The 12,052-nt window shown below is 36.3% G+C and overlaps 1 protein-coding gene across 6 annotated transcripts in view; it reads left to right on the plus strand.

The window, feature by feature from the left end:
- Nucleotides 1–9,230, plus strand: part of SS18 (SS18, nBAF chromatin remodeling complex subunit) — a 45,047-nt gene extending 35,817 nt beyond the window's left edge. For 4 of the 6 annotated variants that reach the window (XM_017833220.1, XM_017833211.1, XM_017833249.1 and 1 more), the window contains 4 exons: nucleotides 1,268–1,360; nucleotides 2,087–2,209; nucleotides 4,842–4,975; nucleotides 7,131–9,230. In XM_017833220.1, coding sequence (XP_017688709.1) covers nucleotides 1,268–1,360; nucleotides 2,087–2,209; nucleotides 4,842–4,975; nucleotides 7,131–7,157 — 377 coding nt within the window. In that variant the 3' untranslated portion in view covers nucleotides 7,158–9,230. The remainder of the gene's footprint in view (nucleotides 1–1,267; nucleotides 1,361–2,086; nucleotides 2,210–4,841; nucleotides 4,976–7,130) is intronic. The other 2 variants (XM_017833241.1, XM_017833230.1) reach the window with 1 other exon arrangement.
- Nucleotides 9,231–12,052: the final 2,822 nt, after the last annotated feature.

Below are 12,052 nucleotides of genomic sequence, written 5' to 3' on the forward strand. Positions count from 1 at the left end.
TAATATCCATTAAATTGATTTTAAGATACATCAAGACACATCTGTCTAAGCTTACATGTGTTAATTTTTGGAGATCTATGTGCAGAGTTATTTTACAAGTTGCATTAATTCATTAAGGCTTTCATTTTGGAACATTTATGTTACACACATGAACACTAAATGGTTACAGCAATTTACTCTAGTAAGGGCAATTTGGTGTTACCATCAACAGCTCTGTGACAACACAGATTGCTTTTAAGACCTGTTCCTTCCAAAGAGTAATCTTTGGCATCACCTCATTATCACTCTTATATAGAATGCAAAGACAATATGTTTTAAGAATTGTTTTAATGGTTAAGTATTCATATAAGATTCAATCGGTGACGTATGGTACAATTGCAGAACTAATAACAAAGGCCAACTGAGTTTTAGAACTGTTTTCTCCTTTCCTTATTTCAAAATTTTATTCCAAATTCGTATTATTAAATTTCAAATGTAAACAAAGTTTTGGCTTGTTTTCTTGACCCAATTATCAATAAGATATATTTCGATCATTTGTAAGACAAAATATGTTTGTATGAAAACCAACAACAGGTGGGGTGCTTACTGCATATATTGCTTTCTTAATCAGAGATGCCTGTAGTCTCTGAATAGGAAGGATTGTTTGTAATGAATCTACTCAAGACTGGAATATAATAGGAAAAGTTTTTTAAGACTTAAAGTAGGAATTCTGTTTGTAGGGAAAACCTTGAGAATGTTATTTTTCTGTCACTTAAAAGCTGAATTTAATGTAGACTATGGTTCATAACTTTATTGAGCTTTATTTGTTATATTTCACACTGCTTTTAGCATATGCTTTTGAATTGGAGATCAGCAGAACAGGTGTTAGACAAAGTATGATAATTGCTTTCTTTGTTCATTCTAATTTAATTCAGGTTATTTACATGTGAAAGGCCTAAATGCTTTCATTTTTTTCTGAGTGAAAGATAAAGTACTTCCCCCCCTACTCCCCCAACAAGGATTATCAGAAGGTTAAGACCATCCCTTGCTGTGATGTTGCTAGAACTACTGCATTAAGCTTTTTTTTTCCCCCTGTCACATGTTAATTCATATGAAAGAAAATCATATTAATAAGTCTTTGGCTAGTGCAATTGAAAATTCTTCTTCATGTATATCCAGTTGAAATTTTTATTTTTTTTTTTTCATTTTTCTGAGAAATGAAATATTTTTAGGGTTTTCACTCAGAGACCATTAACGTTTCTTCCTGTCTCTTGTCGAATTGATGTAGGTCATAATGATTACGGTTATCAGCAACCGTCGTATCCTGAACAAGGCTACGATAGGCCTTATGAGGATTCCTCACAACATTACTACGAAGGAGGTATCTATATACCTTCACACACATACGCACATACATTCCCTTTCCTCCCCCACCCGCAACGGGAACAAAAATTCTCACACAACACAACTTATACCCATGCAAAGCTCTTGTAGAATACTAGTTGCTGGCTGTCTTGAAAATTGCAGGGAACTTGAAGCCTTCAGAATAATTTCTTGCAAACACCTAAAAATATATAACCACAATTTGCCATTTCTAACAACAGTAAAATGACTAAAACACTCTAGAGATTTTTTTTTTTTTTACCTCAGTGGAAATTTTTATTTAAACATAAATTTGTTGGTTCAGTTGTATATCTTTTTGTGTGTGTATATATTTTGTATAATTATAGTGCTGTTAGGAAACAGCTTGCTGATCTTGTGTAGCTAGTCTGTGCTCTTGTAGCTGTCTTTAATTTTGTCTTTTTTTTTGTTTTATTTTATTTAGCGTAGTCATGATCTTATGACTGTGATGTTCCAGTAAATGTAATGCTCGTTTGGCAGAGATGCTGAAAGTGCTGCAGTTCAACTTTGCAAAATTGGCTTTAACTGCAGTTTGTTTGGCCGAGTTCCTTCTGTTTGGTTTGAGTTTTCTTTGTTTTGTTCAGTTTTTGAAATCAATATTGCATTTTCATTTTGTTCTTGTGTTGTTGGCTGTGCATCTTAGAAGGAAAAAAAAAATAAAATAGGTATCTTTATAAGTTTTTGCTTTCTTGCAATCATCTTACAGGAAACTCGCAATATGGTCAGCAGCAAGATGCATATCAAGGACCACCCCAACAGCAGGGTTACCCACCACAACAGCAGCAATATCCTGGCCAACAAGGCTATCCAGGACAACAGCAGGGTTATGGTAAGAACCTAAAGACACAGACAGCAGTCACAGAAACGACTGAGACCCTTGTTATATATTATTCTATCCCTGTTTTACTGGGTCCAGAGGCCAGCCCTGTGCAGAACAGCTGTATGCCTGCCCTTTCACTGGGCCAAAACAAGAAAGCTTAGAAGACAGATTCTTTTGGGAATTAGGTCTCTTGGCAGTCTAGGAGAGTGCAGTAGCACAGAAAACTGGAGGTGACTAAAAAGTATTATAATGGGTGTCTTTAATTTAGAAGGACCCAGAAAGACTCTGCTTTTTTCTGTCCTCTGTAGGTGAACACAGTCAGAAAGATGACAAAGAGCCTTTTATACCTTTTCACCTGTGAATTTGCCAGTTAGAACAAAATTATTTAAAAACTAGTTTAAAACTTTGTCCAACGTACATGAATCATTCTTTGAAAATTCTTTTAGTGATCAGTACAGAAATGCAACTTTCACAAGAGTTTGTCTTACAAATTTCACTAGTAGTGCACACCTTCTGATACATGGCAGGAGCGAGAAACCCTCTGCCACGAGTAAGATAGTGTAGTCCCTGGATTCAAGGAAAACCTCCCAAACAGGAAATTGAAAGTGGTAGTATGTAATGTTTGTGCATTACTTCTGAAAACTTGAGGTCAGAAGAGTATACTGAAAATACTGCTCTTTTAAGTTTTACATGCTTGCACATTGTAAAGTTGTAAATATTTGTCACAGAAGAAAAAAATCTCTGAAGTTCCATAATTACAATTTTCTCTGAAATTCCATACATTCTATATATATTTTAACTTTAGTTTTTTTGTAGGTTTAACTGCTAAAACTATCAGCGTTGTAGGTATGTGAGGAAGTGCAGGGATGATTTGTTTGCCATGTAGATAAATGCCAGATTCACATTAAGTCTAGTTATGTTGAGACAGAGTTAAGTTTTAAGAGGATCTACTGAGATTTAGGAGGTGTTTTCCTTTTGGAGGTTATGGTTGAATTGATAGTTCTAAAATAATACTCAGGTGCTTCTTTTCTTCTAAACATAACATAGGAATAGAATGAAGACCAGAGTGGAGGTCCATGTAGCTCACTGCTCTGAATATGGAATTAAAGAAATAAAATCTGACCTATTCAGAAAATTTAGGTTAAGAAATACTAGAAGAAAAGGGATAAGGAAAACTGATGGAGGGACTTACCCAATGTAATTCGTAAAAAAAAAAATAGCATACTTTTAAATTACTGGGTTTTAGCAGAAATAGTTATTGAAGTTCCATTTTTATTTTATAAAATCTGTCAGTGAATATATTTAGAGTTCAGTTATAAAGGGTTACCATGAATAAATAAACCCATGTTCATTTGTCAGATGAACACAGCAGTTTTTCGGATGTCGTATTCTTGCTCAATTTAATATTTAATTGCTTTCTAATTTGCAAAAAAAAATCAATATCTCAGTCATTATTATCAATCTTTAAGGTTTTGTTTCACTGTAGAAAGCTGAAACTGCATAGTTCAAGGGGATTTGAGGCCTGAGGAGAATGGTAATAGCTTATGGAGCTTTTTTTTCTCCAAGTCAACTTTTTGACTATCTTAGATACTACTGAAAGAGTTACCAGCTGATGTCATCTAAATGTCCAGTGCCTGTATCTAAAACTAGCCCTCTCGAGCACCATATCAACACATCTGTTTCTTCTGAGGGGAGGGAAAAAAAGTGTTGGTTTGTTTAAAAGAAAGCACTTCTGAAAAGCTGCACGTCTTCAGCTCTTAAAAATGGAGAGACAGTTTTCAGGGATAGTGTTGAAAAATCTAACAGATCCACTGCAAAGGATTCATATGGAGTGCCACTGAAATACACAGTACACCATCTCTCCCAGTGTTGGAGGCTACACTGTCTTATGGCAGCTTCCAGTGCTAGACAGGCTGAGTCCCTGTGAATAGTAACAGAAAGAGTTTGTACTGACAAAAAAACCAACTTCTTTTTACAGCCAAAAAAGACTGGAGTCAAAGTTTTGGATTTTTTCCTAGCCTTTTTCTGGAAAGCTAATATTACCAGAGGAGTATGGAGTAGATGGTGCTTTTTTTCCATCCCACAATAGTTTTTACTGGTTGTCACATCCCACATTGTATGCATAGAACTTGCTTGCCTGACGTCCCATTTATGATTGCCTGCTGTGGTGTGAGAACTCACTCTCTGGCAGTGAGGTGCTGCTGGTCTCTTCAGAAGGTCCAAATGCTGATCATCTGGCTGCTCCTGGCACTATAAACTTCTGTAACTGGAGCAGCACACAGCAGGAGGAGACTGCTTCCCTAAATCCTGGAAAGGGTTCATGTTTATCATTCATCATTTCTTGCCTTGTTCTCCTCTGTCCTATGACCTTGTCTGTGGAACTTGAATGCATTGGTATTACACAATGAATATATAAATAAAGGTAAATGTTTCTGTGGGTGGAGCACAGGCCCTGTCAGCAAAGGTGCTTTCCAGGGAGAAAGGAGGGCCACTCAAAAGACCTAACTACACAGTAGTGATATTTCTTAACCCTGCTCAGCTGTAAAATTCAATGCTTTTACTGTTCTCTTCTTTCCAACACCTTAAATAGTCTTTTTTTTTAATTTAATTTTTTTTTTTTTCTCATTTGCATGATCTCCAGGCCCCTCCCAGAGTGGTCCAGGACCTCAGTATCCCAATTATCCACAAGGACAAGGCCAGCAGTATGGGGGATACAGACCCACGCAGCCTGGGCCACCCCAGCCACCCCAGCAGAGGCCTTATGGATATGACCAGGTATTCTTTCGTTTGATGAGAAAATTGTGGTTCTTACACACTCATTTAATAATCTTAAGATTCTTATGGACATTTAAAGTAATGAATTTGAGGACATGATGTCTCAGGTATGTATATACAGTTCTCCCGGGTTTTATTTCTTGGTGATTTACCCAGAATCATTTGTCTGGAGTTGTGACTAGTCATTTTCTCCCGAGTTTGCTAAGTTTTAATGCAATTTGGCAAAGTGAGGCCCTCCAGACAATCTTTTTTGACTTTAAAAATTAAGTATAAGGTTTCATAACCTCATGATGAATAAATAAAATGAAAGATAAGGTTCCTAAATCTAATGGTGGATCATTTTTCATCACTGCTTTGCAGTAGAAATAGTTGAATTGATTTTCCGCAAACACAAATCCTAATCCTAATCTTCCTCTCCAGTTGCAAAAGCATCTCAGGTGCGCAACTGAGGTCTTTTAGCTGTAGAGCTGTACGGGAAGACATGAAACCTCTTTGTGCATAGATTTTCTCTGAGCAGTATCAGGGGGCACCGAACATGGGAAAGCAGTGTCCCAAAAATCAACTGCTTCCTTCCTACCACTGCTAAGATAAGTTTAAAACACAACAACCCACCGTAACTTCAGGCTGGAGTTGTAGTGAGGGACTCCTGTAGAAAAATCTGTCTTAGAATTACAGGATGAAGCAGAAGTTTTATTCCTGTAGAAGGTACTAAACTATAAAAAACCTAATCTTTGCAGTATGAATCATTCAGAAATGTCATAAAAACATACACTGTTACTTTCCTTGGCATAAATAAAATGAAGATCAACTAAATGATCAAGTTGAGGTTCTAGCATTTAAATAAAATCCTGATATGTCAGTAGAAGATCAGTTGAACTTTCAAGAAAAACTTTCCCTTGGAAGTGAGAATAGTCACAGTTGCCCACATTTTTAAAGGAGAACAGTTGGCTTGCTTTCTACAGAAAGTAAAAAAGACAAGAGGGAACAAAGTCTTTCAGTGTGGTAGTTTAGAGATGCAGTTACTTCTAATTATTTATCAGATAAACAAAATGTTTGTGCACGGAACTGGTAACTTCCTCTGCAAACAATAAGCTACAGCAAAATTCTTTGGTTTTGACAAATATTGGGTCAAGGAAACTTAATCATAATTTGCTGAGTTTCTTTCAGTTTTTCTTACAGTAGGAGTGGATAACCTTCTCTGTAGATAGGCTCTGCTCCTCTAGTTTGTGCAGTTTAAGTTCCACTGGGAAACTCAATTATAGAAGACCTCTCTTTCATACTAGCCATTCCCATAGGAATTGCGCTGCTTAAATTCTCATCTAGCAGCTGTTGTGAAACTCTTCTTCATGACTGATTGTTATATTACAAGGTAACAAAACTAACATTGCAACATAAAACTGAAATTTAAAATACCACCTTACCGTGATGGTACTTAACACAGAATGGTGGCAGGACTGCAGTTCGGGACACGTTCACTTCCTAGCACAGTGCTTTCTTCTGCAAGCCTTGAACCCTGTGGTGAAGGATCATGGTAAGCTTGTAGCATTGATGCTTTCACCTCTGCCCACCTCTGCAGTACATGACATTCTTTCAAAAGAAGGAGAATATCAATAAGGGTAATAACTCTGTGTATTGGATCTGTGGAATAATTGCTTCCCATAGGATATGTGGACTAGTTCTTCATGTTCACTGGGATGTGCCTTGGTTTTTGAGATACATGTACAATTCTGTAATGCTTGATAGGTGGATATTTTTAGGTATCTCTGTGTCATGGTTAGTTTCCCAAATTACTTTGAATTTAGGTGACCTTGTCCTTTTGAAATAATTTTCAAAGTTCAGGTGGGAAGTAATCCCCATCTTTTATTTTTTGCTGATGTTCTGCAAATTTCACAGCAGTCTTTTGAATGTAAAGGTATACTCTTTTGATCCAGGTTCCTGGATTTAAATCCGTGTCATTGGTTTTACTTTTACATCAAAGCACAAAGGATTTTTAGTGAGATGAAACTATACCAGTTACTTATATCAGTTTATCATTTATTGTTATTTGTTTCCACCTTTTAACATCACAATTTATTTGGATGGTCTTCTGATTTCAGCTTTTAATACAGGAAAATGTGCCTTGTGGTCTAATTATATATTTTGAAATTTTTTTTAGGGTCAATATGGAAATTATCAACAGTGAAAAAGTACTCACATTCCGGTAGGCAATATTTGTTAGCAGCCATATTGTCTCCTCAGCACTGTGGACATCTTCCCAAGATGAGAACCTCCCATTCCACCTAGCTTTTGGAAAAATCTTGTGGCTGTGTTACGGTATACAGTCTTTATGGGTTAATTATTAAAGACTGTAGATTCTCAGAAACTGATTTCACATCTCTACTCTAGATGGCAATATTGGACAGAAAATCTGTGACATAACAATTTGCAGTGAGTTGAGGACTGTATGTCAAATAGACTGTTACTGACTGAAAGGTGTGAACCAGCTTTGTATGTTTATGAAGGTTATGGGAATTTAATATTTTTTTCCATGGATTTTTTTTGTAGGGGGGAAAGGGGAAATGCACACTTTTTACAGCAGCAATATTTTGTATATAATGTTTTTCATGGGGTGAATATGCAAGACAGTACACTACTCGCTGGGCAGGATAACAAATCTACTGTTAAAATGGGTAGGACATGGTAAGTGCTTGATTGTATTAGTCTTGAAATGGTGTACGATCAAGATAAGAGTGAAAAAAGATGGAGAGCATCCTACATCACTGACAGGTTCACGTACAAAGGTAGAGAATCCCAGTTATCTAAATGGGAACATAATTAAAGACAGTGTAATATAGTCTTGTGCAAAGATTAATTTTTTAAGCTTTCCAATTTTTCTGAGTGAAGCGGTTTTGTAAAAATTGTTTCTAACAGTTTGACAATTTTCTGCAACGTTTTTTGGGTAACAAACGTTTGGGTTTTATTTCTCAAGTGTTTTGTCAGAGCTTTGCATAAGCAAGCTGTAATCCCTCTTATTAATTGCAATAACAAAGAAAATGACAAGTGTTAATTTTACTTGGCTTGAATATGCAAAGAACTTGAAAAAGAATATGGAGAACAGGACTGTATTGTATAAGTGTATTTTAACCTTTAGTTGAATAATTTTTATGTATCAAAATAGCCTAGAGGACTTTGTAAAACCTATCTAAACTTTTGTTGTGGTTTAGGAATGGTATTCCCCAATTTTGTGTTCCCACTGACACACTCCAAACCACATGCCTGCTTCCCCCTCCACCTCTGCTGGGGTGGCTGGAGAGGAGAATTAGAGGCACAAAAGGTAAAGATCACATGTTGACATAAGAGTAGTTTACTGTAAACAGCAATGAGATAAGAAAACAGGAAACAAACAGTAACAGCAACAATACTAATGACAGAGGGTACAAAAAAGAGGCAAATGAGTCACACACAGTTGCTCACCCCGTGGAGCCCAGCAATTAGTGAACCACCCCAGGCTAAATGACCTGAGGTGGTGCAGAATAACCTCCGGGTCCCAGCCATGCCCCTCCTGGCTACTGCAACAATTAACCCTGTCCTGGCCGGAACCGGGACAACTTTTCTAACAGGGAGTTAATAATTTTAAAAAGGGGGCATTTTTTGTGTGTGTCTGTTTTTCTTATTGGTTAACATGAGACCAAGGGGATGTTTTATAACATCAAATATAAAACCTGTTGGTGAGGTAAATGCCAAATTTTGTTTTGAGTTGCATTAATGCTTCTAGTGTTGCATGTGAGATAGAGGCAGCACCTTGATCAATAGCATAGTACACAAAAAATTGGTTTTGAGACTGTACTGCAACTGTGTATCAGATAAGTAAAAGGATATTCTGTTCTGCAGAAATATCTGCATTCAGGAATTCCTGGCAACATTTATAAAGGATAAAAGTTAAAATTAGTCCAAGAGTAAAATAATATTTTGGTTTTTTTCAGTTGGCAATCAATGTTCGGGAAAAAAAAAAGAAAGTCAACTGGTGTTCCTAATATGTATGGCATTATACATGAAAGACAAGATTTTCAATTTGTTCATCCTTTTTAAAGGGAAAACAGTTTTCTTAAAGTCAGTAGAAAATACACATCAAGATTTGAACAGATACGGGATAAGGAACATTATGAATGAAAAGCTTGTAGGTTCTGTGCCAATTTTCTACCACTGTGTACTTCATTGCTATTTAAAACTGTACTCCATGAATTCTAACGGAAGAATAAATTATTTGTGATTTTAATTTTCTCATTTGTTTCTTTAAATTAGATCCCTATCACTTTGATGTCTCGTCTGGAGACTCTGCTGTGGGTTTTGATTTTATAGAAGTTTGGCTAGAATAACCAAACTGTACTTGCAGTCTAGGACTTTATCAAAATTCTCTTGCCATAGCCAAGTTAATTAGAATTAACTGTTCAGTAATCAGCATGTTGTGTAGGTTGTTTGTTAAGAAATTCTTCCTGTGAAAATGAAGGTCCATGAGGCTATAATCAAGATGACTGAATTAGATAAATGAGTTGAGGAGACAAAAATATGTTGAACCCAACCTGGTGTAGATATGTTATCTCATTTGAAATAAGCTCAACTGACATTAAGAAATAATTTGTCTTGCCAACCCATCTTCTGTTGTCTTATTCTCCTTTTTAATGGAAAGTAAAATTGCAATTTTAATAAGCAGAATTTCCTCCAGGGTTTCCCTCCTAGAGACTACTGCATTTGCAAGGTTTAATTGTTTTATAACGGTCCTGTTTCGTAAAACTTTTTAATTGGTGGTGACAAAAATTACCTTATTCCTCTGATACTATGCCAGAAGAACAACTTGAGAGGAGATAGCTCCACGCAAAAGTATTTCTACTAAAATGATATATTAAAAAGGAACCAGTTTTCCCTAAATGAAAGAAGCAGGAACGCACAAGAGGACCAGCATGAAATGGCAAGATACAAGGTTCGTTTTAGTAAGTCTTCCTTATGAAATAAAATCCACCCAATAGTGAACTAGTAAAAACGGTATTGGAATTGGCACTTCACATGTAGAATGTAGAAAATAAGGAGGGGACTGGCACAGCAAATCAAGTATGTGAACAAAAATGACACAGATGTTCAAAGAATAAAGAGGAGGGGTTAATGCATTCAGTGACTTTTAGTTATTGTAGGGCCGTGATTTTTGCCATTGTGTTTTGCTCTTTTCATATGGTTTTATTTCCTTTTCTGCTCTGTGAATAACTCACAAAAGGGCTGGCTCACTGTTTCAATTGAAATTGACTTCACAATGTTGTAACATAAGTAAGCATTTGCTTTATAGAGCAGGATAAATGTATCTTTTTGCAAATAGTCCCACTTCCATTTTCATACCTAAATTACTTCAAAACGTTTAAAGTAATTGATTTTTTTTTTGAGAAAATGCACCTGATTAAAGGGGAGCAAGGACTTAAATGCAAAAATATCATTGTACTTCTACAGTTCTCACCACAGAGGATGCTGAAACACTTCAATGTGATTTTTTAAAAAAGATCAGATTTTAGATTCAAAAAAGGATAGAATACTTAAATTTACAAAATTAAGAGAAAATGTTACTTCAGCAAGTCTAGGTGGAATTCTGCCAGAAGCCCTGAAGAAGTTCAAAAAGAAAGTAGCGGGTTTTCCCTACGTGGGCAGCAGTTGCAGAAGCATAAGGAAGAAATCCTGTAAAATGAACCCCAAAAAAACCTTTTAAAGCAAATAGATACCTGAATAAAATAGTAAGTTTTTTAAAAAAATTAAGTACTATGCTAAATGAGATGTTCATTAACAAAAAAAAAACAACAAAAAACCCAAACAAAAACAAACAAACAAAAAGGATAATAAAAGCTGACACTCAGTCTGCTAGAATTATAGTACAAAATCGTAGCACAGTCTGATGAAACTGATCTTTATGTTCACAAAGCCTGAAGTTGTCTGAGAAGCTACTACCATGAAAATAAAGCATGCAGTAAGGTGGACTGCAAAGCACTGGAAAGGAGATTATGCGGGACTTAAAACTGTAGAAATGCAATGGAGCATACATTGCAGATCTTCAGAAGTTACTGGTGTTTACAATCAGAGTACTGGGTGGGATAATTCCAGTTTATTCATACATGGCTAATCAGCTGTCAGGAGCAGTCCAGTGGATAGCACAGTAAAACTTCCATTCAGTGGGTGTCAGAAGTCACAGTGCCACCAAAATATTCCAAAAGCAGTGATATGGAACACCTAACAAAACACTGTAACACTGATTGGAGTTTTTTCAGCTCGGAATTACTATGCTCAAGCTTGTCTCTCCCATATCAAAAAGATAGCTCAGGTAAAAGATAAGTAGGTAACAAGTGGTCAAGAACAAGTCTGGTATGTTTGGGGTTGTTTCAGATGTATATGTATAAACCAGCAGCACATAACAGTGTAATTTTTGTAAGGATACTGACATGATGAAAATTAAAGGCAACACCTTTGAAAATGGTAAGAGGAAGTGCTTCTTACGACATGGACAACTGCAAACTCAGTCTCCAGGGGCTCTGTAGGATTAAAAAAAAAATGAGTTGGACGGAAACATAAGAATGTAGAATTGTGTAGGTTGGGAAAGACCTCTAAGGGCATTAACCCGGCAGTGCCAAGTCCACCAGTAAACCATGTCTCCAGCTGCCACAGTTACACATCTTTTAAACACCTCCAGGGATGGTGACTCCACTGCTTCCTGGGCAGCCTTTTCCAATGCTTGACAACCCTTTTGGAGGAGAAAATTTTTCCTAATACCCAGTCTAAATCTCTCCTGGCACAATTTGAGGCCATTTTCTCTTGCCCTATCATTATTACTTGGGAGAAGAGCCCAAACGGTACCTTGCTGCAACCTCCTTTCATGAGCACATTTAACTTAGAGGAGACAAAAAGCTTACTTTGAAAGAATATAGAACCTCATGTTTCACAGCTTTATGCAACAAGCAGTATTCTAGAGTGTGGAATATACTTCTGTTGGTGCCTCGACAGTAAATGTTCAGAGTATATTTAGATTTTTTTTTTAATCATAACATTTAGAATGTCACTCTGCAAAATCTG

This window comes from Lepidothrix coronata, unplaced genomic scaffold (genome assembly GCF_001604755.1).
Source record: "Lepidothrix coronata isolate B3197 unplaced genomic scaffold, Lepidothrix_coronata-1.0 Scaffold6, whole genome shotgun sequence".
Taxonomy (NCBI): Eukaryota; Metazoa; Chordata; class Aves; order Passeriformes; family Pipridae; genus Lepidothrix; species Lepidothrix coronata.